Here is a 26989-nt window from a genome sequence, read left to right as displayed (position 1 = left end):
CTCTTTCAGCCCATACTAGTTTGAGAGCAAAGTAGTAGTCTCCACAAAGAAAATTACAATTGTCACAATTTCTGAAATACACTCAAGTGAAGGAAATTATTGCAACAGTATGAATACATTTGTACTAAGCCGGAGAAAGATTACTTCCAGCAACTGTTTGTACCTACAATTCTTGAAGTGCTCTGTAAGCTTTGTCGTCTTCTTCAGTGAATCTGAAATGTACAAAGAAATCAGAAAAATAATGTTCTTAATATAGGAATTGTGAATGTGAGTTTGTTTACAGGATTTTGTTTCAATCGTCAAAGAGACGTATCAAAACATTCTGGCCGACTGTAAAAAGGTAACGGAACTTATGAAATATTTAATGATGATCTCCTTCCAGCTCTGCTTTTGAGTACGGCATAACCATCTCCAACATGCCTCTCACCGTTGTTGCGATTCACATTGTATTGTTAAGCCGTGACGACATATACTAGATCAATTCATATTTTGGAATACTAATCTTTGCAGGCATGCACTATAACTCCCGTAATTTGCGTTTTCTCTTTAAATGACAGCAATTGCAGTAATGAAAGTCCATCTAAAAAAAAATAGGGATGACCATCTCACGTGTTGCGGAGCATGGAGTCTCTCAGTTCCTCGGTGCCTGTCAGGCTCCTTCAAAAGGAAAAATCAGTCAGGATTACATAGATGCAGCAAGCAGATATCGCTTTATTGATTTATTATTTGTAGTTCAGTTTTTTTCCTAACTCAGTAGGGGTGTGCGTATATTCCAACATTTGAATAGAGGTTCGTATATTCTCATATTCGTTTCTTGTATTCAATAAGTAACGCACGTACAAATTTATTCGAAACTGATCGTATTTTCCCACAAATCACTGAATAGTTAATGAATAATTGGCACCAAGTTCGAATAAGCCATGCCGTAGTTTCCTTCGATGGCTGTCACAAAAGCAAGGTCTGCTCCGGCTCTGCACAGCGCGCTGCCGCCGTTTGTCTGCATGGGATGGGCGTACACCGCTGCATCAGGGTCCATTCCTGTGGCGGCCGTTTGTCAACGCGCGCAGTGCGGGCCTTATTCGGTGTCATCGGGTGCTGATGGGAGGCAAGTGTTCTCGTTCTTGTCGGCGTGATGTAAGAGAGGGAGAGAGAGAGAGCTGTGAAACCCGCTGTGGCCCGCTGTCTATCTTCCTCCTTCCTTCCTTCCTTCCCGGCCACTCCTCTTCGTCTTCCTCCATCCCTCCCTCCGACGAGGCCACGGCGGCGGCGACGGCGGAAGGCGCCGTCGTCCCGTCGTGTCACGAATCAGCTCGGCTACTCGCAGGAGGACGAGGGAGACACGAAACCAAAGCTCATAGCGTGTGCCAAGACCTCATCATCTGCGCGGTCTTCTATACGAAAGACGTGCTGAGGCGGCTCGCAAGCTCCCACCGCGAACAAGAAGCAGTGCGATACCAGTGAGGATGCGAGCAAGTGACGCCGTTGCGTTGTCTATGGCGAAAGAGAGGAAAGCTAACCGACCACTTTTAACAAAATCAGAGGAGGTGGTAGAGGTGGCGAGTGGCACATAAGTTTCGGAGGATCCTAGATCTCTATGCTAGGAGATTAATTTCGACGCCACAAAATGTCATTGCTACGAAGTAAACTTCTGGTTTTGCCGACTCCGCCACATCGCCATTTAACTCAATAGGCACATCACCATTGTCCGAGACGTTTCTTATCAGCTAATATATGAACCTTCCTGCTTTCTGAAGGCAGTTTATTAAAAGCGGAAATTGTGCTAGTGGCTCTGCGGAAGCGCTGATTGATGTGGCTTTTCATTACAATCTAAACCCGATTGTTTTCCGGCCGTCAAGTGTCATCCCTAAAGGTAAAAATATTCCACAGCTTACGTTCATTCGTTTCAACATTAAATGAATTCACTGAAGGCTTTTCTTATCACAGGGAAACAGAGAATGTTTTGAAAAGTCAGCTGAAAACTGATAAATAGGTAAGGAAGTCGAGGAAATGCTGGGGCCACTGACAGCTTCAAGGTCATGAGTATCTCGTATTGTCTAAATGCACAGTGTTGGCCCGTATAAATTTTGACAGATCATACCGTTAAACCGCAAGCTTTCTAACCTAAGAAAATTTTGTAACGAACCTTCATTGCCAGGACACAATGATTTACTCTTGTGACCGTTTGCGCGGGCGGAAGGTGGCCATTGTGCGAGCTAAAGGAAAACAGCAATGTCTCTGTAAACTGTTTTATTAAAACATAATCTCAGAACATTTTGAAGTGACGAGATGCATGAACAGCGTTTTTTTAGCCGACGAATACTTTTCACGAGGCGGAAAATTAAAAAATTACTTTCATATTGCCGTCACCGCTGATAATGACGCGATGTCGACCACAGCCTCTTAGTCACAGAATGAAAACTAAACATTTTGACAGATTTGCCTGTCTGGTTGGGTTTGAAGACTTACTAAAAACTGCACATCTCCAACCAAAAATTTTAAATTTAACCCAACGTTTCGAAGCCGACTCGGCTCCTTCATCAGGGGTGACTGAGAGAAGTAGCTAGCGTATTTTAAGTATGGAGGGGGGGGGGGGGGGGGTGAAAGGAACCACAGCTGTGGCGCGGAAGGCGCGGGGGAGGGGGGTTTCGGCTATTAGTCACGCTGGCGCACTGCAGGGAGGTGATGAATGGCTACTTTTTTCGTTGAGTTGAAGAGCGAAGTCCCTGGGCATATACTGGGGGCAGGTTTCCTTTTGTGCGGTTGATATTGTTTGGGGTGGTTTGGATATGCCAGGATTCCAGAAGGAGCCTTTTGTGGTAATTTGTTTCGGTTCCGAGGATGCGGGTTTCTTCGCAGTTGATTCTATGGTCGGAGTCCTCGGAATGTTCGGCTACTGGATTGCGCTCTCTTGCAAATTTGCGGACGTCGTTCTTATGTTGCCGACTTCTTTCCTTGAAATTTTTGGTTTCGCCGAAGTAGCTTGCGTCGCAGTCGGCGCATGGAATTTTGTAGACAATGCCTTGGGCTCTTTCTCTCGGCGGCCGGTCTTTGGGTACAGGTAGGCAAAGCGCAACAGTGTTTGTGGGATTGTGCGCAAAAAATCGGGTCTCCAGGTTGCCCACAAGCCCACAAACACTGTTGCCATTCACCACCTCCCTGCAGGGCGCCGGCGTGACTAACAGCCTAAACCCCCTCCCCTTCCCCTGCGCCTTCCGCGTCACAGCTGTCGTTCCTTTCACCCCCCCCCCTCCATACTTAAAAGACGCTAGCTACTGCCCTCAGTCACCACTGATGAAGGAGCCGAGTCGGCTTCGAAACGTTGGGTTAAATTTAAAATTTTTGATTGGAGATGCGCAGTTTTTATTAGTCACAGAATCAACGACAGAACGAGAACGGATTCTGGAAAATTATTCTTACTGTTAGCCAATAAAATTAGGAATGCTAGGAGTCTTTACTTTATACCTAGCCATTATACAACCAGATATGCTTTACGAATAAAGGCAATAATTTGACACATTTATGATAAATATTCGCGCACTACTTGCGTACAACTTGGAGAAAAGGACTAATATATTTACTATAACAGCCCCGTTTGAAAACATTTAAAGCTTGTAAAAATTTTGAGCACGTTATTCCCGAACACACACAGCGATTTGTATGAAAGAGAACAATTACATCAGCTGTATTCAACATTAATTCTGCGGAACGTTTGCAAAAGCCCCGTAATTAATTGGAACAACACGTGAGCTCGCGTTAAATATTGAGAGTCGCTGGCAATTTGTCGTTATTTCTCAGGCGTCAAAAGCATTTCACCGGGTATGACCGCAATTCTCACGTGAGAAGCACACAATATTCAGCACTACGAACGTCTCACACTTACTACAAGCTCACCTCCCAAGCCGGGATCAGAACAACAAATCGTACCGACCGTATGTTCTCAGACGACTGCTTCACGTACGAAGATAGATATCGTGAAGAAAACACAATTCCTATTAATTCCCTCGCGAAGGTCGTCATATCGTGTTGGAATTGGCAGTTAAGGCCTACGGTGGGGACACTCTAGAAGCAGTAACACAAACTAGCCTTCATCATTGGCACAATAAAATCTACGTCAATAATACTTGGCACAAATCATGGACAAAAGCTGTAGAAAAAAAAATCATAAAAATTTGCCCACAGAAATTGTGCAACTGATTTGTGCCTGTTTTACTTTTTGCACATTCTTTGCGGTTTTTTCAGAAGTGGCTCGTACAGAGCGTCTAAATTAGTGAAGAAAGGCGTAATTAGGCCGAGCAATACTATCTAGACTTGTAAGCACACAAAACGACGTTTCAGTAATTAATCCTTATTTTCACTGAATGCATTCAAATGATAGAAAAAACCTAAAAAGTTTTTTTCAGGGTTCTAATTATACTTTCCTTTCTCAAATTTTACAAGGAAACTCTATGTTTTTTTTTACGTTTTAAATAGGTAATCCCATCACATTCCATACAGTCTCTTCTCTGTGATACAAAAAACAGTTTTTCAAGAACCCAATCTAAACTATTTTAAAGAGAAGAAACCACGAGAACCTAAATTGGGTTTCGATCAAAAGATGTCTCTAGAGGCCAAAAAATGAGCTCACAGATATTGTCAGAAAACCTATCGTTTATGGGTTCATTGACTCAACTGACAGCTGTAAGTGGCAGCTTGGGTCATCTTTTGTCTGCAATGACCAAAAGAAAATGAAAATTGGTTTTTGAGGATAGGAAATGACGCAGTAGCTGCCTCTCAGACTTCGGTGGACACCCGAACCACGCCGTAAGGAAAGGGATAAAGGAGGGAGTGGAACAAGAGAGAGGCGGCGTAGCGGAGGTCTCCGGAATAATTACGACCACCTGGCGATCTTTAACTTGCACTCACACCGCACAGCGACACGGGTGCCAATCGAAACGCAGCCGGCGCGGTCGGGTTCGGAATCAGGTACTCCATCTCAGCAGATAATCGCCTTAGCCAGTGAGCCACCGCGGTGGGTCAATGACCAAAAGGAGGCAAAAAATTTTGTCTAGAGCGAACGCAAAACAAATATCGACGCCATTAATCCAGTGACGTCGGACACTCTAGGTTGTGCGCAGAAATCTCTCTGATAGAGGCAGAAATTGGAAAATTTCTAAAATATTTGGCGCGTCAACAAAACGCCAGCAGACTGCGGAATTTCACAAAAAAGTCCAGAAAATTACGTACAGCTTACCGTGAAAGTTTCAGTAAAATCCCCCATAACAAAAGAAACGGCGTTGTTGTCCTTTAATGTGCCTTTCCTTGCTGTTAATATCAGGATTAGGTTGCGAGTTGTTTAAGAGAAAGAGGTTTAGATGCCTAAATATTGTAGACAATTTAGCGCCCAATTTCAGTTGTCTACTGCTACTGTACGTTATATATGAAAGGATTCAGTAATGTAACTCTAGTACTACCGCTGCTAAAAATCATTTCAATTTTAAAAATTGACCATCCAAGCTACTGGCAAGAAGGTATCTGCGATTCACGTGCATTGAAATGGACATTAGAAGATAGCAGGCGGGGACAAAGAAATCTACTATGGGATGCTATTCTCGTTTGACTTCAAAAGGAATAGCCATGTTTCGTACAAAATACGTAGGCATTCGCATCTCTTAAATTTTTTTTTTGAAGCTTAAGCGTGGCGTTAAACCGGCTACACCTGCCACCAACTCTATTAGATTTAGTGTAATTTTTTAGCGCAGATCGACAACACTCGGCTGTCTTTCTGCTCTAACAAACAATTCCGGTAATGAAGCAACTAGCCACCAACACGTTCTGTCTTACATTTCTGTAGATTGCTCAGCTGTAGAGTACACCGCCTGTTGCTGATTTCCTTCTGCTACCGACCAGATTACCGGACAACTCTTCAAAGAAAGGCAAACAGGTTTCGATATCACAAATATCACCGTCGAGGAAACAGCAAAATTTTTGCTCAAAGAGCATACACAAACGATCGGAAATCGCGAAAAATTGTGGCGTTATTAATGTCTCCTTCGGCTTTCAAACAGGAGCTTAAGTATAGACAAACATAACTACTTAACATTTTATGACATCGTAAAAGCAAAAACAAGCCTCGCGAATTGTTTATCCGTATTGCGGTTCCTAAACTTCACATTGAAATTGAATTCCAATGCAATGTCGGAAAGAGTGCTTTCATAACTCAAAAAGCAATCTCTAAAAATGGTCTCAAGTCTTAACTTAAACGCCCTCCATATTAACGACCTGCTTTCCGCACTAACATATAGCATCTAGATTTACGGGGATGACTGCACTCTCTACCGCCCTATAACTAACGCCTACATCGCTTCTGTCGTCCAAAGTGGGTTGGACGGTATACAGCAATGGTTGACTACGTGGCTAATGTCCCTGAATACTACAACGTCTGTACAAATTTGTTTCCACGGCCGCCTAAATCGTGCTCCACCTACTTATAGATTAACAATGCTGCTGCTGTACTGCTATTGCTGATAGGAAGAAAGAAAAGGAAAGTGCACGGGCCTGCCTACTGGCTCAAGCCGAGCCAGGCTCGATGCCGAGTGCTGAAAGTATGAGGGTTAAAGAATAGGAAAGCAAAACAGAAAGAAAAAGCGCGCGCTATTATGCCCCGGGCCGATACCGGAGGCAGTGCAATACCGGGCCCACCAGTGCCAGAGTGCTTGAAACCGAGCACTCCGTCATTTTCCAAAAATAATTTTAATATCTCGGGTCCAAGGACCCGCAGCAGATATTAAATCAGGTATCAGGTATCAATGCTGCTGCTGCTGCTGTTACTGCTCATATGAAGAAAGAAAAGAAAAGTGCACCGTTCTGCCTACTGGTTCAAGCCATTATTTCCTTTAACTCTTAAGTACCTTGGTAATAACCTCACGTTGGGTACATCTGTACCAAAATTATGACGCGAGGGTTTGTGGTACAGTGTTCTGACTGGCGCCGTGCAATTTCTCTTCGGATCACACTAAAATGTGATTGTCGAGTTCGAGGCTGGCTTGAAATAGGGATTCTAACTGATGAGATGCGCCTTCAAGCGTACGCCTTCCCAAGCTCTCTACCTCCTTTCTGAAAAGGCGCTGCTATGGTGTCCACCGAGAATTAAGACAGTTAATGCGCCATTTCCTTTCCTCAAAAACCAAATTCTATATGAAAAATGTGATGCAGCCGTTCTTCGTGCGGCGTTCCAGGTGGTGTCATGCACACACGTGTGTATGTGTGTGTAGGTGGGTGGGTGTCAGTGCAGCCAGGTAAACTAAAGCTTTTGCAATTACACACGTGAGCATTCCTAAGTGTATCTTTCGAATTTTTTTAGCTGGTGTCTTGACGCTTACAAAATTCTTAGCCTCGATTGATAAACTCCGCTCGGGCACGCATGAAAAGCACGCGTTTTCGCCTTAGATGCTACTGGCGGGAATATTTTGAGTTTTGTATCACTGCGTGTTATATCATGTTATTATAAAATATGCCCGTTTTGAGTGGTGTGGTTAAAATAGTTTAACGCCCCAAAGCGACTCGGGCTATGTGGTACGCAGTAGAAGAAGGTTACGGTAATTTCGGTCACCTGGCGTTTTTTAACGTGCACTGACATCGCTCAGTGCAGCGCTCGTGTCGTCGTGTTTGTCCCGTCCTTGTGTTTTTTCCGCGCTGTTTTATCATGGATAACAGTAACCAGCTTGCTCAGCTTTCCGTACTTCTAGATCGCTCAGTACTCGTGTCTCTAGGATTTCGCCTCCGAAGAAATGCGACACCACGGTCGGGATCCAAGCAGCGTCTTTCTGGTCAGGAGCCGAGTTTTAAGTTTGTTAGTAGTGCGGCAGTGATTTTTGCATCAGTCGAAAAACACCGCAGGCCTCGCATTAAAATCACACGTTTTCACCTTAGACACCAGGGTAAGGTACATTTTGCAGCTCTTGCGTTGCGGTACATATGACGTAATATAAAATATGCCTATAGTTTTCAATATTGTGCAAAAAATTTTGTGTTTAAATGCAAACTGGATTTATGTAAACTACAGCAGGCTTCCTGAAGTTAAAACAACGTTTAAATGTTTAAACGTTTAGATGTTTAAATGAAAGGTTAATGGAACACAAGAACGACTTAACTGGGGCGCCATTGAGGAACTTGCCCGCACAATGCCGGGTATGTGACAGCAAAAAGAAATGCATTCCTAACTTTAGGAAGGCAACTGTCTTGAAAAAACATAAAAACCAAATAACGCGGGAAAACATTGAAGCAGCCCACATCTCAGGGCTTAAGGAAGGTTGCGTTAGCACCCCTTCTATTTCATTATCTCAAAAAGAAATCGCCTTCCTGTCTGGTTTTATCTGATTTTACCCGGTTTTTAGAGGCACACTTCACATGTCGCTTTATCGTTCTAGCCGTGTTAATTTTTGGCGCTCATCCTTCGTTTCGCTATTTTTTCGTATTCTCGCTGTCTCATGTTTAGGTTTTTTAGCAAAATCGCACCCTCACCTCTGTTTTGTCACTCGCGCATACTCAACCCTGTTTTTGCATTTTGTTTACACATGTCATTCATGCTCCATATCTTTGATCTCATTGTATAGTGTGATTCCTGTTATCTTTTGATGGCCTGTAAATCGTGTGGGTCCCAGTTTGTTCGCGTGGCTTGACCACTCCCTCTGGTGGGCTTTTCTTGGTGTGTGTATATAAGTGCGGGTTCAGTTTTCGTTCTAATAAAAGTTGGAAGTTCAGCGCTCTGTACTATCTTCTCCTTCTTCTTCCTTTTTTTTGTGTTCGCGCGGCTGATACATAGGGTTAGAAAGCTGGCAATTTGCCAGATAATTAGCTACAGCAGTGCAGAAAGGGTTTGGAATTTCAGTTTATTCCAACCTCTCTGTTAATGGCCAGTAAACCACGATTCTCATGTCTGTAATAAATAGTCAGTATAGAAAGCACCTGGATCAGAAGTCGATCAGCCTTACCTGGCTCCTTCAGAGATGACCTCGTCCATCGCTGAGGCTGAAATGGATTAGTATAAAAGTTACTGATTAATGTGACAACGGAAGAGTTAAAGAGGTTTTCAAGCTGTGTGACTGCGTTCATCATTTTTCAAGGCAGTATAACAGTCAACCACCTAAAATACACATTAAATAAGGCCAGTCGTTGAGGGCGTGCACTTGCGCTGTCATATGCCTGTAAAAGCTGCCAGCAAGGTCATTGTAAAGGTTTTATTCCATACGTGCCACATGGAAGGACGAATTTTCTCCTATTTTTAGAAAAGAAAAGGGCATGAATACACCTTGTCATAGTAGTTTTATAACAGTTTCTTAATTATAGCTAATATACAGTATTGAACAGAAATATCTGGTATTCCAGAATGAAAATTTCACTTCTTCTAAGGCACAAAAACTTGTGAACCAGGTTGGTGAATAGAAATGCCAGAGTTTCTTCCCGATAGCAACCAATATTTATCATCATAATAAGCGGCCATTTTTTCCAATGTCAAGTTATTTGTTATTTTGTGTTTTTTTATTAAAAAAGTGGCAACGATTTCAGTAATGGCTTTTCACAATGACCTAATGCGTGAGTACCTTGACACGGAAACCTTTACTCCGCCTTAAGCTTGACTCCGCGAAAGTACAGTCCATGTTTGTCACTTTTGCAACAACTTCTCGACTTCCTGCTTTCGCGTTGCTGGCTTCTTGTTCCGTCAGACGATGCGTAATGCTTATCCAAATGTGTTTCATTGAAATCATCTCAGCAGGCTGGTTCAGTCGGTCCATATGGTCCACCACCCTCATCATCCAATTTTTTCACGAGTGTAGAAAAGTACTTCGGATTGTAACTTTAATGAAAAACATATCTAAATCCCATATAAATCCGCCCCTATGAAGGCATAACCCTTTTAAGAATGTCCTGATAAACATCTTCACTCATAGTACCTTGTATATAGTCAGACACACTCAAGGAGCAGAGACTCTGTCCCTTACTATTACGTTCCCGCCTCTGTGCTTTAACGTAGAAAGCTGATCACGAAGTTCTTATCATTTACATTTGGGGCGATGAAAAAACGAAAAATTGAATTTCATTACTTACACAAGCAAAAGCTTTGATTCGTCTAAAGAAATCACTCAATCACTCTTTCCTATTAGTGACTGGTCCATACAAGTGTTAATTATCCTGACAACATAGTTGTCTTCAGCGATTTGTCACATCACGTGTGACCGTTCATGAAGTTGCTGTAGGTACTGACTGCAGTGACTAATATTCCTAAACGTCCATAACAGTCAGCTTAGAGTTTTTGAGGCTCACGCCAACTCTGTCTTTTGGACCACATGGTTGGTAGTTCTTACGTGTGTCATATGAAGATTGAAAAACTAAACCTACTTTGAACCTATAGCTTTTAAAAACTTGCGCACGCGTGTATTGTGATGCATTGAAATTCAGTGAAAGCTGATGGTGTTTATTCTCATCATTGGGGGCACGGCTAATTTTTATTGGCGCAGTCTTAATTTTAAGTTAACCCCAAATTCCATTCACTGCTAATAAACATATGAAGTGATATATGTAACATCACAGTATGTCTCCTGAAAATCGCAGCAAGGTAATCATAATTTTTAACAGACGTAAAATGAATCCAATGGGATTATTCCTTGAAAGGATTAAAATCAAAACCGAACTGAATGCAGAGAGTTACACCCCAACAAATTATAACGAAACAGGCCATTAATATATCATAATATAGTGGGAAATAGCAAATAGGTGTTTGATATAAGAATGTTGTGAATTGATATGAAATAATGGAAAACATCAACTTTTTGTTGACAACTATATATATATATATATATATATATTGGCGCGTGCTCATGGGAGCGCGCCGACGATGAAGACGGAGTGTGCGTGTGCCGGTGGACAAAGACGAAGTGTGTGTGTGGTTCGGACAGCCATCTTGTGAGTTCCCTGCTGTGCGCTGGACTTCGCTGAGACTGTGATCTGTGCCGGTCCTGTATTCGTTACATTTTTGGTGGAGGTGCTGGGTCCTTTCCAACATCTATGTGCCCCGAAGGCTCTCTATGAACACGGATTTGACTCCGATTCATCGCAGTACGAGCCGCCGAATCCAAGGTCAGTCACCAGAGTACGGTCCGTTATCCCCTAGGACCAGGGCTCCAGCTGCGATGCGCAGGACTGACGCGGCACCTATGGCTAGCAACGGAGACGCGGCAGCTATGGCTGACAACGGGAACTCAGCTGCTCATTTCCTGGTCCTCCAGCCGCGATCGCCGCCGACCTTCCATGGCGAAGTGTTTGAGGACGCGGAGGACTGGCTTGACCAGTTCGAGCGCGTTGCCAGGTACAACGGCTGCGATGCGGAGCGGAAGCTCCACAATATTTACTTCGCTCTTGACGACTCGGCGCGGACGTGGTACGAGAACCACGAGACAACGTTTCCTTCTTGGGAACGGTTCCGTAGCCAGTTGCTGGCGACCTACGTCAACACCGACCGTCGGGAACGAGCTGAGTCGGCGCTGCAGTCAAGGAACCAGCGACCCAATGGGAGCGTCGCAATGTATTATGAGGACATGACACGACTGTTCAGAAGGGCGGATCCAAACATGGCCGAGGACAAGAAAGTGCTCCACCTGATGCGCGGGATAAAAGAAGAACTGTTTGCTGGGATTGTGCGAAACCCACCTAACACCACTTCGGAGTTTCTATCGGAGGCCACTACCGTCGAAAAGACCCTGCAACAACGCGCCCGCTATTACAATCGCGCCATGAACACCGTATCAACTGCCGACTTTGCGCCAGCCTCCAGCGACTCCGCTGACACCCTTCGGGAACTGGTTCGATATATCGTCAAAGAAGAGCTGCACAAAATGCGCCTCTCTGCCCAGTCGCAGCCGCAGTGTCCATCGTTAGCACAAATTATCAGAGAGGAAGTGCAGCAGGTGGTTCCTGAACCTGTTGCCCCTGCTGCCCTTACACCGATGCCCCCGCGCCAGACGTACGCGTCGGTACTCCGACAGAACTGCGACCTCGCCCCTTGGAGCACCAGCCCATCTGCATCTGCTTTCCAGCCGCGTCCCCCGCCTGTCCCTGTGTTGCCCGAAGCCAGGCTGCGGAAGACGGACGTGTGGCGGGCACCTGACCAGCGGCCCCTTTGCTACCACTGCGGTGAGGCTTGCCATATCTTGCGGTGGTGCCCTTATCGTCGAGCTGGAATTCGCGGATTTCATCCGCGAGTCCCCTGTCCGCCCAATGGCGAAAGGCCCCGCGAAATTGAGGAGCACCTGTCAATGCGCCGGGATCACACTCAAACTGATTTCCCTCGCCCTGACTACCGCCCACCAACCTCTACCCACTATCGTTCGCCGAGTCCCCGTCCTTCGACAAGCCGTTTCAGCCGCTCACCGAGTCCTCGCCGGGGAAACTAGACCCAGCGGCCTGCGGAGGTAAGGCCGCTGACGAGCGAACAGCCGAACATCTTCCATCGCGTTCCCGACCAGACGACGGCTATCAAACGAGGACACGTGACGATCACAAAGGATGTGCAGCTTCGAACTTACCGGTCGATATCGACGATTTAGCGGTTACGGAATTGGTTGATACGGGAGCGGACTATTCGGTTATGAGCAACGAGCTAGCAAAAGAACTGAGGAAAGTTTTAACCGCGTGGACTGGGCCTCAGATTCGCAAAGCTGGTGGGCACCTAATTACCCCTGTTGGCCGGTGTACGGGGAGAGTTACAATCGACGGATTTATTTACGTTTGTGACTTTGTTGTCCTACCTCACTGTTCGCGCGATGTCATTCTCGGCCTGGACTTTTTACAAGCTAACGGTGCCGTTATCAATTTACAAGAGCCGCGCGTGACGTTTTCGCCGACGCAAGCAATTGAAATAGCCGACCCAGATGACTCCAGGATACCCGCCCTGCGTATTGCTGCTGATGACGTGACGGTGCCTCCGCGGTGCAGCATGATGGTCCCCGTGCAAAGTGACTCGCCCGGTGATCGAGACGTTATGGCAAAGAGAAACGTCAGCCTTCTACTCGAGAAAGGGATCTGCACTGCAAGAGGGCTTGCTCGCTTACGGGATCGCTCTGCGACACTCTTGATCACCAACGTCGGAACAGAGTTCCAGCCTATTGCGAAAGGAACGGCCGTCGCATACGTTACCGACTTCGTTGAGCCCGCAGAAATATGTGCTCTGGAGCTACCGTCGCCGGATGGACGCGATGCAGCAGCCGTTCTGTCTACCGTGGACATTAATCCCGGCTTGTCGGTGGGTCAGAAGCAGCGCTTGTTAGAGCTCCTTCACGATTTCGCAGAGTGCTTCGCCACGACATCAAAGGTAGGGCGCACCCCGGTAGCCAAACACCGCATCATCGTCAACGAGGAGACTAGCCCCATATCCCAACACCCGTACAGAGTGTCGCCGCTGGAACGGGAGGCTATACGATCTCAAGTGCAAGAAATGCTTGCAGACGACGTAGTCCAGCCGTCCACGAGCCCCTGGGCTTCGCCTGTGGTATTGGTGAAGAAAAAGGATAACACCTTGCGATTCTACGTCGATTATCGGAAGCTGAATCGTGTCACGAAACGTGACGTTTACCCCCTTCCACGTATCGACGACGCCTTGGATCGACTGCGTGACGCTAAATATTTTTCTTCACTCGACCTTAAGAATGGCTACTGGCAGATCGAAGTGGACGAAAGGGACAGAGAGAAGACAGCGTTCGTGACACCTGACGGCCTTTATGAATTCAAAGTGCTACCCTTTAGACTCTGTTCTGCGCCAGCAACCTTCCAACGCATGATGGACACCGTTCTTTCTGGGCTGAAATGGCAGACATGCCTAGTGTACCTTGATGATGTCATTTTTGCTCCTAGCTTCGAGGAACACCTCAACCGGCTGCGAATGGTGTTACAGGCGCTCCGTTCGGCACAGTTGACGATAAAGCCACAAAAGTGTCACTTTGGTTTCGAAGAGCTCAGTTTTCTTGGTCACGTGATAAGCGCTGACGGAGTCCGTCCTGACCCGGAGAAGACTGCCGCTGTGGCACCGTTCCCGCGCCCAACAGACAAAAAGTCCGTTCGTAGGTTTCTGGGCCTCTGTGCCTATTACAGACGTTTCGTTGAAAACTTTTCCACAATTGCCGAGCCCCTTACAATGCTTACTAGAGACAATGTATCTTTTGTGTGGCATGATGATCAGGAATCTGCCTTCAACGAGCTACGCAGCCGCCTACAAACTGTCCCAATACTCGCCCATTTTGATGAACGAGCTGCCACTGAAATTCATACTGACGCCAGCAATGTTGGTCTCGGCGCTATTCTCGTTCAGTGGCAGGATGGCAACGAGAAAGTCATAGCGTACGCCAGCCGCTCCCTCTCGAAAGCAGAGGCAAACTACTCTACCACAGAGAAGGAATGCCTTGCGGTAGTGTGGGCGATTAGCAAGTTCTGACCATATCTCTATGGTCGCCCGTTTCGAGCTGTCAGTGACCGTCATTCGTTATGCTGGCTAGCCAATCTCAAAGACCCTTCGAGACGGCTTGCGAGATGGAGCCTTCGCCTCCAGGAATACGACATCACGGTAGTGTACAAGTCCGGCCGTAAGCACAATGACGCCGATTGTTTGTCACGTGCACCTGCCGACGTTGCTCCGGCCGAAACGGAGGACGACTTGCCGTTTTTTGCTCTCGTCACGTCGTCCGATATGCCCCGGCGTGGCTTTTTGTTCGAGGTTTGGGTTCCTACAGTCTCCGAGATGGCGTCCTTTACAAGAGGAACTTCGCCCATAACACGGAAACCTTTCTTCTGGTTGTGCCATCCGAACTCCGTCCAGAAATCTTGCACGCCTGCCACGACGAGCCATCGGTTGGCCATTTGGGTGTTAGGCGGACGTATGCCCGCATTCGTGCGAAGTATTACTGGCCAAAGTTGCTCTCATCAGTCCAGCAATATGTGAGGACCTGCCGTGACTGCCAGCGACGAAAGACACCGCCAGTTAAACCCGCAGGGCTTCTCCAGCCGATCCCACCGCCTACAACACCTTTCCAACAAGTGGGCATGGACTTTCTGTGCCCATTCCCATTGTCTTCCTCTGGGAAAAAATGGATTGTTGTGGTGACGGACTACTTAACGCGGTACGCCAAGACACAGGCGCTCCCCCACGCTAGTGCTGCAGAATAATAATATTAATAATAATAATTGGTTTTTAGGGAAAGGAAATGGCGCAGTATCTGTCTCATATATCGTTGGACACCTGAACCGCGCCGTAAGGGAAGGGATAAAGGAGGGAGTGAAAGAAGAAAGGAAGAATTAGGTGCCGTAGTGGAGGGCTCCGGAATAATTTCGACCACCTGGGGATCTTTAACGTGCACTGACATCGCACAGCACACGGGCGCCTTAGCGTTTTTCCTCCATAAAAACGCAGCCGCCGCGGTCGGGTTCGAACCCGGGAACTCCGGATCAGTAGTCGAGCGCCCTAACCACTGAGCCACCGCGGCGGGGTAGTGCTGCAGAAGTGGCTCAGTTTTTTATGACATCAATCATCTTGCGTCACGGTGCGCCATCAGTCGTCATCACGGACCGTGGAACCGCCTTTACGGCGGCATTAATGCAATCTCTCTTCGAACTCACCCACACCAGTCACCGGAAGACAACAGCCTATCATCCCCAAACAAACGGCTTGACTGAACGCCTCAACCGGACGCTTGCAGATATGCTTGCTATGTATGTCGACGTTGAGCATCGTACGTGGGACGAAGTTCTTCCTTATGCAACCTTCGCCTACAATACGGCAGAACAGGAGACTACCCGTCTCACACCTTTCCAGCTGGTCTACGGACGGTGTGTCACTACCATGCTGGATGCTATGCTACCCGCTGCTCAACGACGGAGACATCGGCCCCTACGCTGACGTTGACACATTCGTCTAGCGGGCTGAAGAAGCCCGCCAACTCGCAAGGTGCCGGATTCGACATCAACAACAACTCGACGCTGGTCGCTACAACCTCCGACACCGATGCGTTCGGTACGAGCCCGGCGACTCTGTATGGGTATGGACACCTGTGCGCCTCTGCGGACTCTCCGAAAAGCTCCTCCGACGCTACTTCGGTCCGTACGAGGTGGTTCGTCGTATAAGTGATGTCACATACGAAGTTTTTGCGCGGGACACGACCTCCTCAGCACGTCGGCGCCACCCGACCGAGACTGTCCACGTGGTGCGCATGAAGCCCTACCATGAAAGGCTGCAACCCGCCGCTTTACCAGCTTAACAGCTCTCTGTATTCTCAGCCGTCCGCCGTCTATACCGAACATTACTTTTGCTGTCCGTGTTCGTTTCCGGCGTCGGGCCGCCGCCTTGATGGCGGGGGTAATGGCGCGTGCTCATGGGAGCGCGCCGACGATGAAGACGAAGTGTGCGTGTGCCGGTGGACAAAGACGAAGTGTGTGTGTGGTTCGGACTGCCATCTTGTGAGTTCCCTGCTGTGCGCTGGACTTCGCTGAGACTGTGATCTGTGCCGGTCCTGTCTTCGTTACAATATATATATATATATATATATATATATATATATATATATATATATATATATATATATATATATATATATATATATATACACACCTATTAAGGGAGCCAACAGTCACCGAAACCAAGGTGCATAGGGGAATGTTTTTTTTATGTGTTGTGCTTATCAGTGGGATATTAAAGTACTTAGATTAATAAAATGCTTAAAGAAAATTACTTATAGACCAGCAGAAAAAACAACCATGCCGCCGGTGGGATCCGAACACACGACCTCCGAATATCGCGTCCGGTGCTCTTACCAACTGAGCTACAGTGACGGCTGTCCAATCTGCTGCTCTCGTGGGTATTTATGGTCATTGGGTGTAAGCGAACCTTGAGAGTGTTCACCAGCGCCACCCTCGACCATAGCGGCGGACGTAGCACGTCCTGTAATACCGCGAGCGTGACGTGGAACGTCATCTAACGGCGAGGGCGGAAACTGTGCGAGAGCCCTCTTAAGCTACCTATGGCATCAAGACTGCCAGAACCGAGACCCTCGTTAAGCTATTAGCAGATAAGTTAAAGGAAAAATGAGGGGCCCGTTTGACAAACCTACTAAGGGAGCCAACAGTCACCGAAACCAAGGTGCATAGGGGAATGCTTTTTTTATGTGTTGTGCTCATCAGTGGGATATTAAAGTACTTAGATTAATAAGTTGCTTAAAGAAGATTACTTATAGACCAGCAGAAAAAACAACCATGCCGCCGGTGGGATCCGAACACACGACCTCCGAAAATCGCGTCCGGTGCGCTTACCAACTGAGCTACGGCGACGGCTGTCCAATCTGCTGCTCTCGTGGGTATTTATGTCCATTGGGTGTAAGCGAACCTTGAGAGTGTTCACCAGCGCCACCCTCGATCATAGCGGCGGACGTTGCACGTCCTGTAATACCGCGAGCGTGACGTGGAACGTCATCTAACGGCGAGGGCGGAAACCGTGCGAGAGCCCTCTTAAGCTACCTATGGCATCAAGACTGCCAGAACCGAGACCCTCATTCAGCTATTAGCAGATAAGTTAAAGGATATATATATATATATATATATATATATATATATATATATATATATATATATATATATATATATATATATATATATATATATATATATATATATATATATATATATATGAGCAATCAAGGGAAGGAAAATAGAGGGCTGGTTTGACAAACATATGAAGGAAGCCAACAGTCACCGAGAACAAAGGTGCATAAGGGAAAGTTTCTATTTGTTTTTGTTTGCACTGCCGAAATGGGAGAATAATACTCCGATTATCTATCACTTAAAGAAAATTATAAAGCAGCAGAAAAAACAACCATGCCGCCGGTGGGATCCGAGCCCAAGACCTCCGACTTTTTCGGTGACTGTTGGCTTCCCTCACACGCACGCACGCACGCACGCGCGCACGCACGCGCACACACACACACACACACACACACACATTTATATATATATATATATATATATATATATATATATATATGTATAAGGGATATGAAATTCTTCACGGCCACAGATTAACAGATTAAAAATATACTAAGTTGGGGAAGTCACATTGAAAAACGTAACGAAATTATTCAACGTTCCGAACAGGGACTAGTATTTTGTCAAGAATGATCATACAGTGCTTGGACGCGTCTTCTTTTAGCATGGCTCACAGAGGGCTTAAAAAGAAAAGAAATATATAGAAAGAAGAAAAGGGTGGCGGAGCGGAACACAGCGGAGACACGTATGCCATGATAGGAAAGAAAGGCGCCACGCCGCGTACGCACGAACTCACCGCACGCACACGAGGCGTGAGAGGGAGGCCCGGCCGGGCGGGCACGTGGTTACTTCGGAAAAAAAAGATAGAAAGAAAAGCAATAACAAATAAAGAGAAAAACGTGGTGGAAAGTTAACGAAAGAAGGGAAGTGCCCGCCAATTCTGGGTGTCTGTACTCCTCTGCCGCGTTTGTGTGGCCTCGTGCGACCCAAAAGATAGCCCATGGAGGCGGCACAGGCGGCGACAGCCCATATGGCGACACGTGAGCCGCTAAAACCAGATGAGGTTTCCAGACGAGCACCACATGGGAAGGCTTGTTTACAGGAAGGCAAGAAAGAAATAATGCACAGAGAAAACTGCACAGCAACGGCCGAGAGAAAGAAAAAATAGGAGACACGAATACACAAGATACACACACAAATATGTAACGGTTGTAGCAGCTTTGAGCAGACGCTATGCGGGAAAGCATAGAAGGCCACGATAAGATAGCGCCAAAGTGTTAGAAAGTACCCCAAGAACTTATTACATCCCAGGGAGCAGTGCTCACAGCAAAACAACAATAATAGGATAGTTACAGATGACAAGCGGAATCATAAAAGGGCACAAATGAAAGCAAATACGACACTAGTGTAAATAAAAAGTGTGTTAAAAAGCAAGTTTTACCTAAAATGCACCGACCAGCAACAAAAAAAACACAGCAATAATAATAGTAGGATGAATACACATGGGACTCGAGCGTCACAGAATTAGACAGCGTTGAACCACAAGAAGAATTTCAGTACATCGACAAGAAATTAAACTGTTAAACATAGAAGAATGCATTGTAAAAAGTCACCATAGTAGTTTTAAGGAACATCCGCTTTGTAAGGAATACAGAACAAAAGCATCGCAGGAAGATTCAGTCTGAAAGGGAGGACAGTTTGCCACCGCTCTCAATAATGCCACCACACAAGGACCGCAGCCGTGGCCTCGTGGTAGAGCACCCGCCTCGGCTTCGGGTGGTGGTGGGTTCGACTCCCGCTGCCGGCCGGGTACCCACCGGTTTCCTCAAAAATGGGTACAAGCTGTGACCCGGTCTGGTGCTCGGCTTAGTTGGGTTACATGGCTTGGAAAAGGAGCCTGCGACTTGAAATCCTGTCGTTGTGAGCTTCGTTATATTAGGTATGATTCACATGCTTCCCTGTCGTAATGTGTCTGGAAGCTAGATTGCAGGATGGTGTCCTTGAAGCTTCCAAATGGGTGGCCTTTCGTGGTTACGTGTCTTGAAAGAGGCAGATCTGGCAGTGATGGTATGTGTGCTCTGTGGCTATTTATTCTCATTTGGAAAGGAGTTTCAGTTTGTCCAGTGTACTGCGCACGGCACCCACCGCATTCGAGAAGGCAGACAACGTTGCTGGTGTCACAGTGGAAGTGTCCTCGAATTTTGAATGAGAAAGACGCCGCTGTGCTACGAACTTCTGTGACCACACTGATCATCGGACAGAGCTTACAGCACGGTTTATTGCAAGGGTTGCACCCTGAGACTTCACCGTTGTCTAGTTTCGAGGAGGTTACAGCATCTTTGATATTTCTTGTCCTGCGATATACGACACAGGGTGGTTCTGGAAGCAGGCGCTTCATTTTGTCACTCTGAAGGAGAATGTTTTTATGCTCTGTGACACCAGCAACGCTGTCTACCTTGTCGAATGCGGTGTGTGCCATGCGCAGTACATTGGGAAAACTGAAACTCCTTTCCGATTGAGAATAAATAACCACAGAGCGCACATACGATCACTGCCAGGTCGGCCTTTTCCAGGACACGTAAACACAAAAGGCCACCCATTTGGAAGCTTCAATGCCACCATTCTGTTATCTTGCTTCCAGACACATTACGACAGGGAAGCCTGTGAATCACACCTAATATTCAAGTTTAACACTTTGTCTGGTGGCCTTATTGAGAGCGCTGGCAAACTGTCCTGCGTTTCAGGCTGAATCTTCCTGCGATGCTTTTGTTCTGTGCTCCTTACCAAACGGGTGTTCCTTAAATCTACTATGGTGACTTTTTATAATACATTCTTCTATGTTTAGGAGTTTAATTTATATATATATATATATATATATATATATATATATATATATATATATATATATATATATATATATATATATATATATATATATATATATATATATATATATATATATATATATATATATATATATGCTTTAATCGGAAGCAAACAGCGGTCACAAAGTAGAAGATCTAAATAAAGACCTGTAATTGCCTGTATTTGGGGGACATAGTGAGAAACTGCTTTCGGCTACGAGTAAAGTTATTGCAGATGCGAGCCAAGCACCCGGTCTCATTGGTTGCGCCATCTGCCGGATGAACATGGAACTCGCAAGCGACGACTTGACAGTTTTTAATGTGTGCACTGCTGTTGATGTCACATTATCACTGCGGCATTTAGCAGCAGAACCAGTGATGGTCCTTGTGATAATAATTCCGGCGGGCAGGCAAACCCAATCTTCGAAGAGAGCGCGCTTCTCGAATGCACCGAGCCGAGACGTCGTTTGCCCCGCCGTCCGGCAGATGGTAAAGCCTGCGAGACCGGCTACTCGGCTCGCGTTTGCAAAAACTGGATTCGTAACCGAAAACAGTTTCTCGCTAATTCTACCAAATACAGACAAGTATCGATGTTTATTTAATTCTCAAACAACTTAGGCAACAATATCCTACCTTGTAAGCGGTGAATGCTCTCTATTAGGTCAGTATGTTGCGTACAGGAACATTTAAAAAACCGGCACATAAAACGTTAGTCCCTGTTTACGTAGAAACCTTAGTAATCTTCGCTAAGACATTTACATGTTATCGTCTTTCCAACTAGGGCCATTGCTTGTAGGGTGGACGCCCCTTTCTAATTTTACAATCTTCAGTACTAATCTTTTTCTACTACGCTCTTTATGAGCATAGCATCTACCCACTCCCGAATGCTGCCGCTGTTTGGAGGAATAGAGAACGAGGGCAATTTAAGAATGGAGTGCCGTAATCGGTTTTCTTGAGCCTTGCAGCCAATGATAAGTAGATAATGGTTGCCAGTAACTTTGTAACAAAATTTTTCGTGATAGCAGATGCCGAAGTTCGTATGTAAATCGGCGAATTTGCTTGCAAGAAAAGGGATGAGAAACCACGAAGTTTAGCTTACATTTTTCAGCGAAAAAGGCCAGAAGCTTTTTCGCTTCATGCGATGAAACAGTGCCCTCCAGATCACTTGCTTTCACCTCCGACATCTGATCTTCAGAACGCACGCCAAGCTCGTTCAGTTTCTTCATGAGCACACTCAAACGGTGGCTCGTAACATAAGGAAGGGCCCTTCTAAAGGCGGAGGCTAGCTCGTCACTCTGCTTCGCCGATGAACCGGCCTCGAAAACAACAGCGCTTCCTTGCTCTTGCACATGTGACATATCTGCAAAAATAGGGAATTGGGGTGAATCTCGAGAAGTAAACACAAGCTGCCTTAAAGTAGTAGGTTTTATATAATACAATGCGCACAGATTGGCTCAAATTGTCGACATTTATTATGTCGAATGCTTCAAAATTTAATCGCAGTGGGTACTCGTAGGCACCAGTGTTTTGCCTGTGGCGGTCCTCTTTTGACGATCACAAAAAATTCTGCGCTCCTGTAATACATTATTTGGTGGCCTGAACGATATTCTTCTAGACCGTCCAGTTCTGCAGACATTGCTTCAGGAAGCTAAACTACCGCCATTTAGTTTAAAAAAACTGCAAATCATGCTCAATGTACAACTGAATCTGAACTTTGTGACGATGCACCACCAAACTGAGCAAGGTGACACTTCATCAGTACCTTTGCTTAGCTGGCAAGACAATTCAGTCAATGTGGCAGAAAAAATAGAAATAATTCCGATGGATTCTGCCCACCATGTCTACAACGAGAAGCAGCTCTGTCTTCACTGCGGAGCAAGTCGCCTTTCCAGAATATGTAAAAGACCTATTGAGACCTAAGGGAAATAGCGACCCTTTCCATCTCTGGCATCATGTGTGCGAGTTTCAAATAAGTGTTCACAGGACGCCAAGCGTTTAATCAAAGGCATGCATTTTTGTTCCGTGGCACAGAATGCAGTGCAGGAAATGAAGTCCATGAAAGCAAATTAATCGACGGCATCAAAATGCCATGAAAACAAAGGACAGCCACTCACTTTCCTTGGAGGTGATGCCGGGCAGGTGCTTTTTTTTAGTACTCAGGTGTCTGGTAGCACAAAGTCCAACGCTGTACCCCTTGCGTAGGAACAAGTGTTACGACGGGAGCAACTGGGGCGTCTGATGGCCAAAACTATTGCACTACCAAGAAAAAATGTGAGTCGTGCTTCACAAAAGGGCGGGCCGCAGATACTCATAGTCTCTTTTATTGGCGGCTGGCTTTATGACGTCAAGAAACGCCAGCGCTGTATGCTTCCTCTGTAGAGAGGAGACCAGGAAGTTTCTGTTGCCTGTTGCCTCCATGCATGCAAGAGTCCTATAGTCAGCCGAGCGGCACCGCTTATCTGCCGGGACGGTCGTTTATCTTTCTATATACGGAGGTTTAAACGAAAAAAAGATATGAATCACAGCTCTCCTGCTACTCTTGTTATCGGCCCACAGAAACCGCGGTGGGCCTTATTGCACACCTGAGAGGATGGCTTCAGTCTAACGAGTAATTTAATGTATTAGCTCACCGTGCATTTCTCTAAAAGACCAAAAAACATATTGCATAAAAAACAAAGAACAAGTCCTACGTTCCTTAGAGGTGCCTACACATCAAAGCCTTGCTCTTTCCGAGCAGCTGACTCCACCTGAAATTTTCCTGAAAAACACCTGTACATATAGAGTGGAGGTGTTGGTGGTAGCAGTAGTATCACCAGTAAAAGTAGCAGTTTTGTTCTAGTTGTGTTGGTAGTAGCGGCAATGCACTAGTAGTAAGGATAGCAGAAGTAGTAATAGTAGTACTGTTAGCATTAGCAGTAGTTGCAGCAATAACAGAAGTTGTAGTAGTAGGAGCCGTATTGCAGTAGCAGTAGTAGGAGTAGGTCCTCTATACGCACCGAGTTTAGCACAACCTGAAAAACGTTGCCGCGAGGGGTTATGCGCGCCTGTCGTTTTCCCAGCTTCGAGAAAGCTGAGTGGATTGTGCGCACGTGTCGGCTGAAAGAAGAAGCCTCAGTACGAAGAGAGGCATGGCAAACTTTTTTCGATCTGTTCGATTGGCGTTGTGTATGAAATACCACTGACGTGTGGAGGGGTCTATGTAGGCCAAGAGGGCCGTTGTATGAACGATAGGGCATGGAAGCACCATAAATTGTTAGAAACGGCAAGTGGGTAGAATTTTCCCCTTCAATGCAAGCAGTGCAAAAGTGAGACGGTGCTGGAAGGTATCAGGACTCTTGGCAGGAGACGCGATAAGATGGCTCGGGAAGTAGGTGAGGGCGTTCTGATTGAAAAGAAACGCGACGAATGTTGCAGTGACTGCTCTACTGCATTTGTAAGAAAGAAGGTTGCCTATATGAGGTCTTTTATATAACCACAGGGATTTCGTAGGAGACAATAGAATTTGCTTTCCAAGAATGAAATTGAGTTCCACTTGATGAGGTTATCTTTGTTGGGCTCTGAGTAGTAGTAAAAAGAATTATTACGCCAAGAGTACTTAGAAAACAATTCAGAAGCGTTTAGCACGACAATTACAATAAGTGCTAAGCACAGAATAGACTCAGAACAACTAAAGTTTGTAGGTCGTTGAATTACCATTACCCGACGCCATTGCGATTGCACTGGGTCTTCTGAATTTCACTGCTTCTGATCTCCCGCCTTTTCGAGCGGTTTGCTATGCTCCCTGATGACGCTTACACGCACACGGATGAAAGATGATGAAGACCACGCTTTCAAACTACAGTGTGAGAGATTCGAACTTTCAGCAACAACTCTCGTGAACGCGGCTACGTTACGAAGACGATGACATTACAAGCACAGCACGAGAGCTGGATACAGGAACATTTTGACCGCCTGTGTCTTGACCTCTTCCCGCGGTGGGTATGTGCCGGCACTGTTTAAGGCCTACCTACCTACCTGCCTACGAGAGCTTGGCAGTTCGTACAGGCCGGATGTTCGGATTTCTCCCAACTGACTGTTCAAATTAGTTAAGTGTATGAACCGACCGACTTAAAAACGGAGTGGCACTCCTTGGTGAGGCACTCAGCCTATACCTCGCGTCTACTGCTTTGTTGCTGTATTTTTGAAATGTGTTGCATGGCGGTTCCTAAAAGCTTTGTAAATAACTCAGTCAATATAAACAGAACATATTTTCAGACTTATAAATGTGATGCTTAAAAAAACTGTGGCGACGGCGTAGTTGTGTGATGTAGCGGCCAGCGGAACTCATTTTTTAGTGGCGCCGCGAGCTCGGATCCTGCTCCCCAAGCTTTATATTTTTTTTATTTCTTTAGTGTTTTACCCCAGTGTTGTGCCGGCTTTCCCCTGCAGTGGGGCAGTTACGGGGTCGCTTAAAAGAAAACATTATTGATGCTACTTGAATATCAAACGGCTCACTAAAATGCAGCATTTTGGCTGAATTATAGTAATCACCAACTCCCCAAGTCTGGAGTGAACGACTCCTGTGGTTGCCAATGTAATGCTCTAGAGCTTCCAATTCGCCGAAAAGTGGTTGTCTCTCTGCCCGAAGCCTCCTCCTAGCACGTGGGCCACCTTGGTCCCGTGACGTTGTGACGTCGTCACAGGCTCCCCCTCAATTGTGAGCAAACTGCCCACATGGCAGCTCAACTGAATGATTTACCGCGAGAGATTCCTCAGGAACAAAATAGGTCTCACAAACCCAACTGATGGCAGCACTTGCCATCGCAGGGCAGTGGCGCGTAGCTTAACCGCGGTGCACGTCTACGCCTGGAGCGGAATCAGGACTCCCAGGTAGCTGTGAATGAGAGAATGACCAATACTATCGCAGTACAAGTCTAAAATGAGGCAATAACAAGAAAACTTACACCATATGAGATATTAACCAGAGTAAGCATGTTCATTACGAGCAACAACATAAAATTCAATATAAACCACTCGCAACAGGACTAACTGTGCTAGAGCACGATAATTCATGGTTACACTCAAGTGAAACCGCCCGTGAATTGTTTGTTTGGACGCATACGCCTTACTCAACCGCTGAGTGTCAATTCCCTACCTTGCTTGCTAGAAAGTTGCTTCATAAAATCAGACGCGCGATTACGCGGTCACAGGTCTTACCAGGAACCGAAATAAACCAAGAGATGTTCATGTTTTTTGGAGAGCAGTCCAACATTTTCTTTTTTAGCACATTGTAGAATGCAGGGCGGAGCGAGCGGTGAGTCAGACCAAGGTGGTTAAGGTGCTGCTTTGTTTTCTTGGTAAGACTACAGTGGTCGCCTTTGTCCACTACATGGCGGCACCGCTTACCTATACCGCAGTCCCAGAGAAAATAGAATAAAGAAAGAAGACATAGCAGTACTGAACTACTCACAGCATCAATAAACAAATTCAACACCAACGCCCCAACAGGCTTTGATTTGGGAGTGAAATTTCGCAAAAGCGTTTCTTGCGCTACAGCGAATTCTGTGAAACCTCACTCAGCAGAAATCGGATTTCGTTCCGGCACAGAAGGCCTACAAATTGAGAATTCAATACCCTTGCTAGGTATAATTTCTACGTGTTTTACTCTACACTCTGATCATCCGACAGACTCGGAGCTGATAATGAAAATGTTGACTGCGGTACCATGGTATTCGTTGGACTGGCGGCCACCCGCACGGCCCGGCAAGTGGCCCTTTGTTAGCGAATTGTAGAAGGTGTTTCAGCGACTACTTTAAACAGTCTAAAAAAAAAGGTTTTTGAGTTAGAAAAGCAGTTTTTTTCGGCGGTGTAGTACATCACGGCGACGGAGAAGGTGTGCTGTACCTGCGTTTCGTGTTTGCCGTGTGTACCTCCAGAGTGCAGAGACTATGTCCTCCCCGGGATCTTCACCCCAAGAAGTAGCGCTTTAAAACGGGAACTCATAAGGGGCGGCAGAGACAAAAGCGTTAGCCCGCAGTATGGTTCGGGCCACCACCCTCGCCCTCAAACAGCGAATTATGCCCTCTCTTGCCCTCACCTCATCATGTCTTTCCTACCTCACTCTCGTCCTAACGTATTTTAATCCGCCCATCCTCCCTCACCCTCACCTCACCGAGTGAAATCCTCATGAGGTGAGGCTGAGGACGCCCTCATGAGGGTTCGCCCTCGTGAGGATGCACATCTCTCTTCATTGCCAAATGAGACGCAGGGCCTTTCCCCTGCCGAGAAGGAAACACTCTTATGCTGACGTGGCCCTGCTAAAGCGGCCGCTACTAAACCGGATGATGAAGCCTACTGCGACTGCATGGGGCCCTAGATGTGCCGTCTAGGTTCACACATACATCTAATATCTCAAATTAACTTTAAGAATGGGAAAACTTATATTACAACTGACTTAATTACCTACTTTCAATATAGAAAGTTTCCGTAGTGCCTTTCGCATTTGTAATTGAAAATAACGCGACAAAATACGGTTAATTTTTAATACACAATTATTTCAAACACCCACAGATATTAGCATATAAGTAGTATAAGTA

At 46.1% G+C, this 26989-nt stretch overlaps 1 protein-coding gene across 2 annotated transcripts in view; it reads right to left on the bottom strand.

Moving 5' to 3' along the window:
* LOC144132382 (uncharacterized) overlaps positions 1 to 26323 on the bottom strand; it is a 74822-nt gene extending 48499 nt beyond the window's left edge. The window contains exons 1-5 of one of the 2 annotated variants that reach the window (XM_077664740.1): positions 22529 to 26323; positions 21514 to 21774; positions 8970 to 9006; positions 610 to 657; positions 168 to 212 (exon numbers count right to left, since the gene is read on the bottom strand). In XM_077664740.1, coding sequence (XP_077520866.1) covers positions 168 to 212; positions 610 to 657; positions 8970 to 9006; positions 21514 to 21772 — 389 coding nt within the window. In that variant the 5' untranslated portion in view covers positions 21773 to 21774; positions 22529 to 26323. The remainder of the gene's footprint in view (positions 1 to 167; positions 213 to 609; positions 658 to 8969; positions 9007 to 21513; positions 21775 to 22528) is intronic. The other variant, XM_077664739.1, reaches the window with a different exon arrangement.
* Between the last annotated feature and the right edge of the window lie 666 nt (positions 26324 to 26989).

The sequence above is a fragment of the Amblyomma americanum genome, chromosome 5 (assembly GCF_052857255.1).
Source record: "Amblyomma americanum isolate KBUSLIRL-KWMA chromosome 5, ASM5285725v1, whole genome shotgun sequence".
Lineage (NCBI taxonomy): Eukaryota > Metazoa > Arthropoda > Arachnida > Ixodida > Ixodidae > Amblyomma > Amblyomma americanum.
Note: the sequence above shows the minus strand (reverse complement) of the source record. Positions and strands in the feature narration are given on the sequence as shown.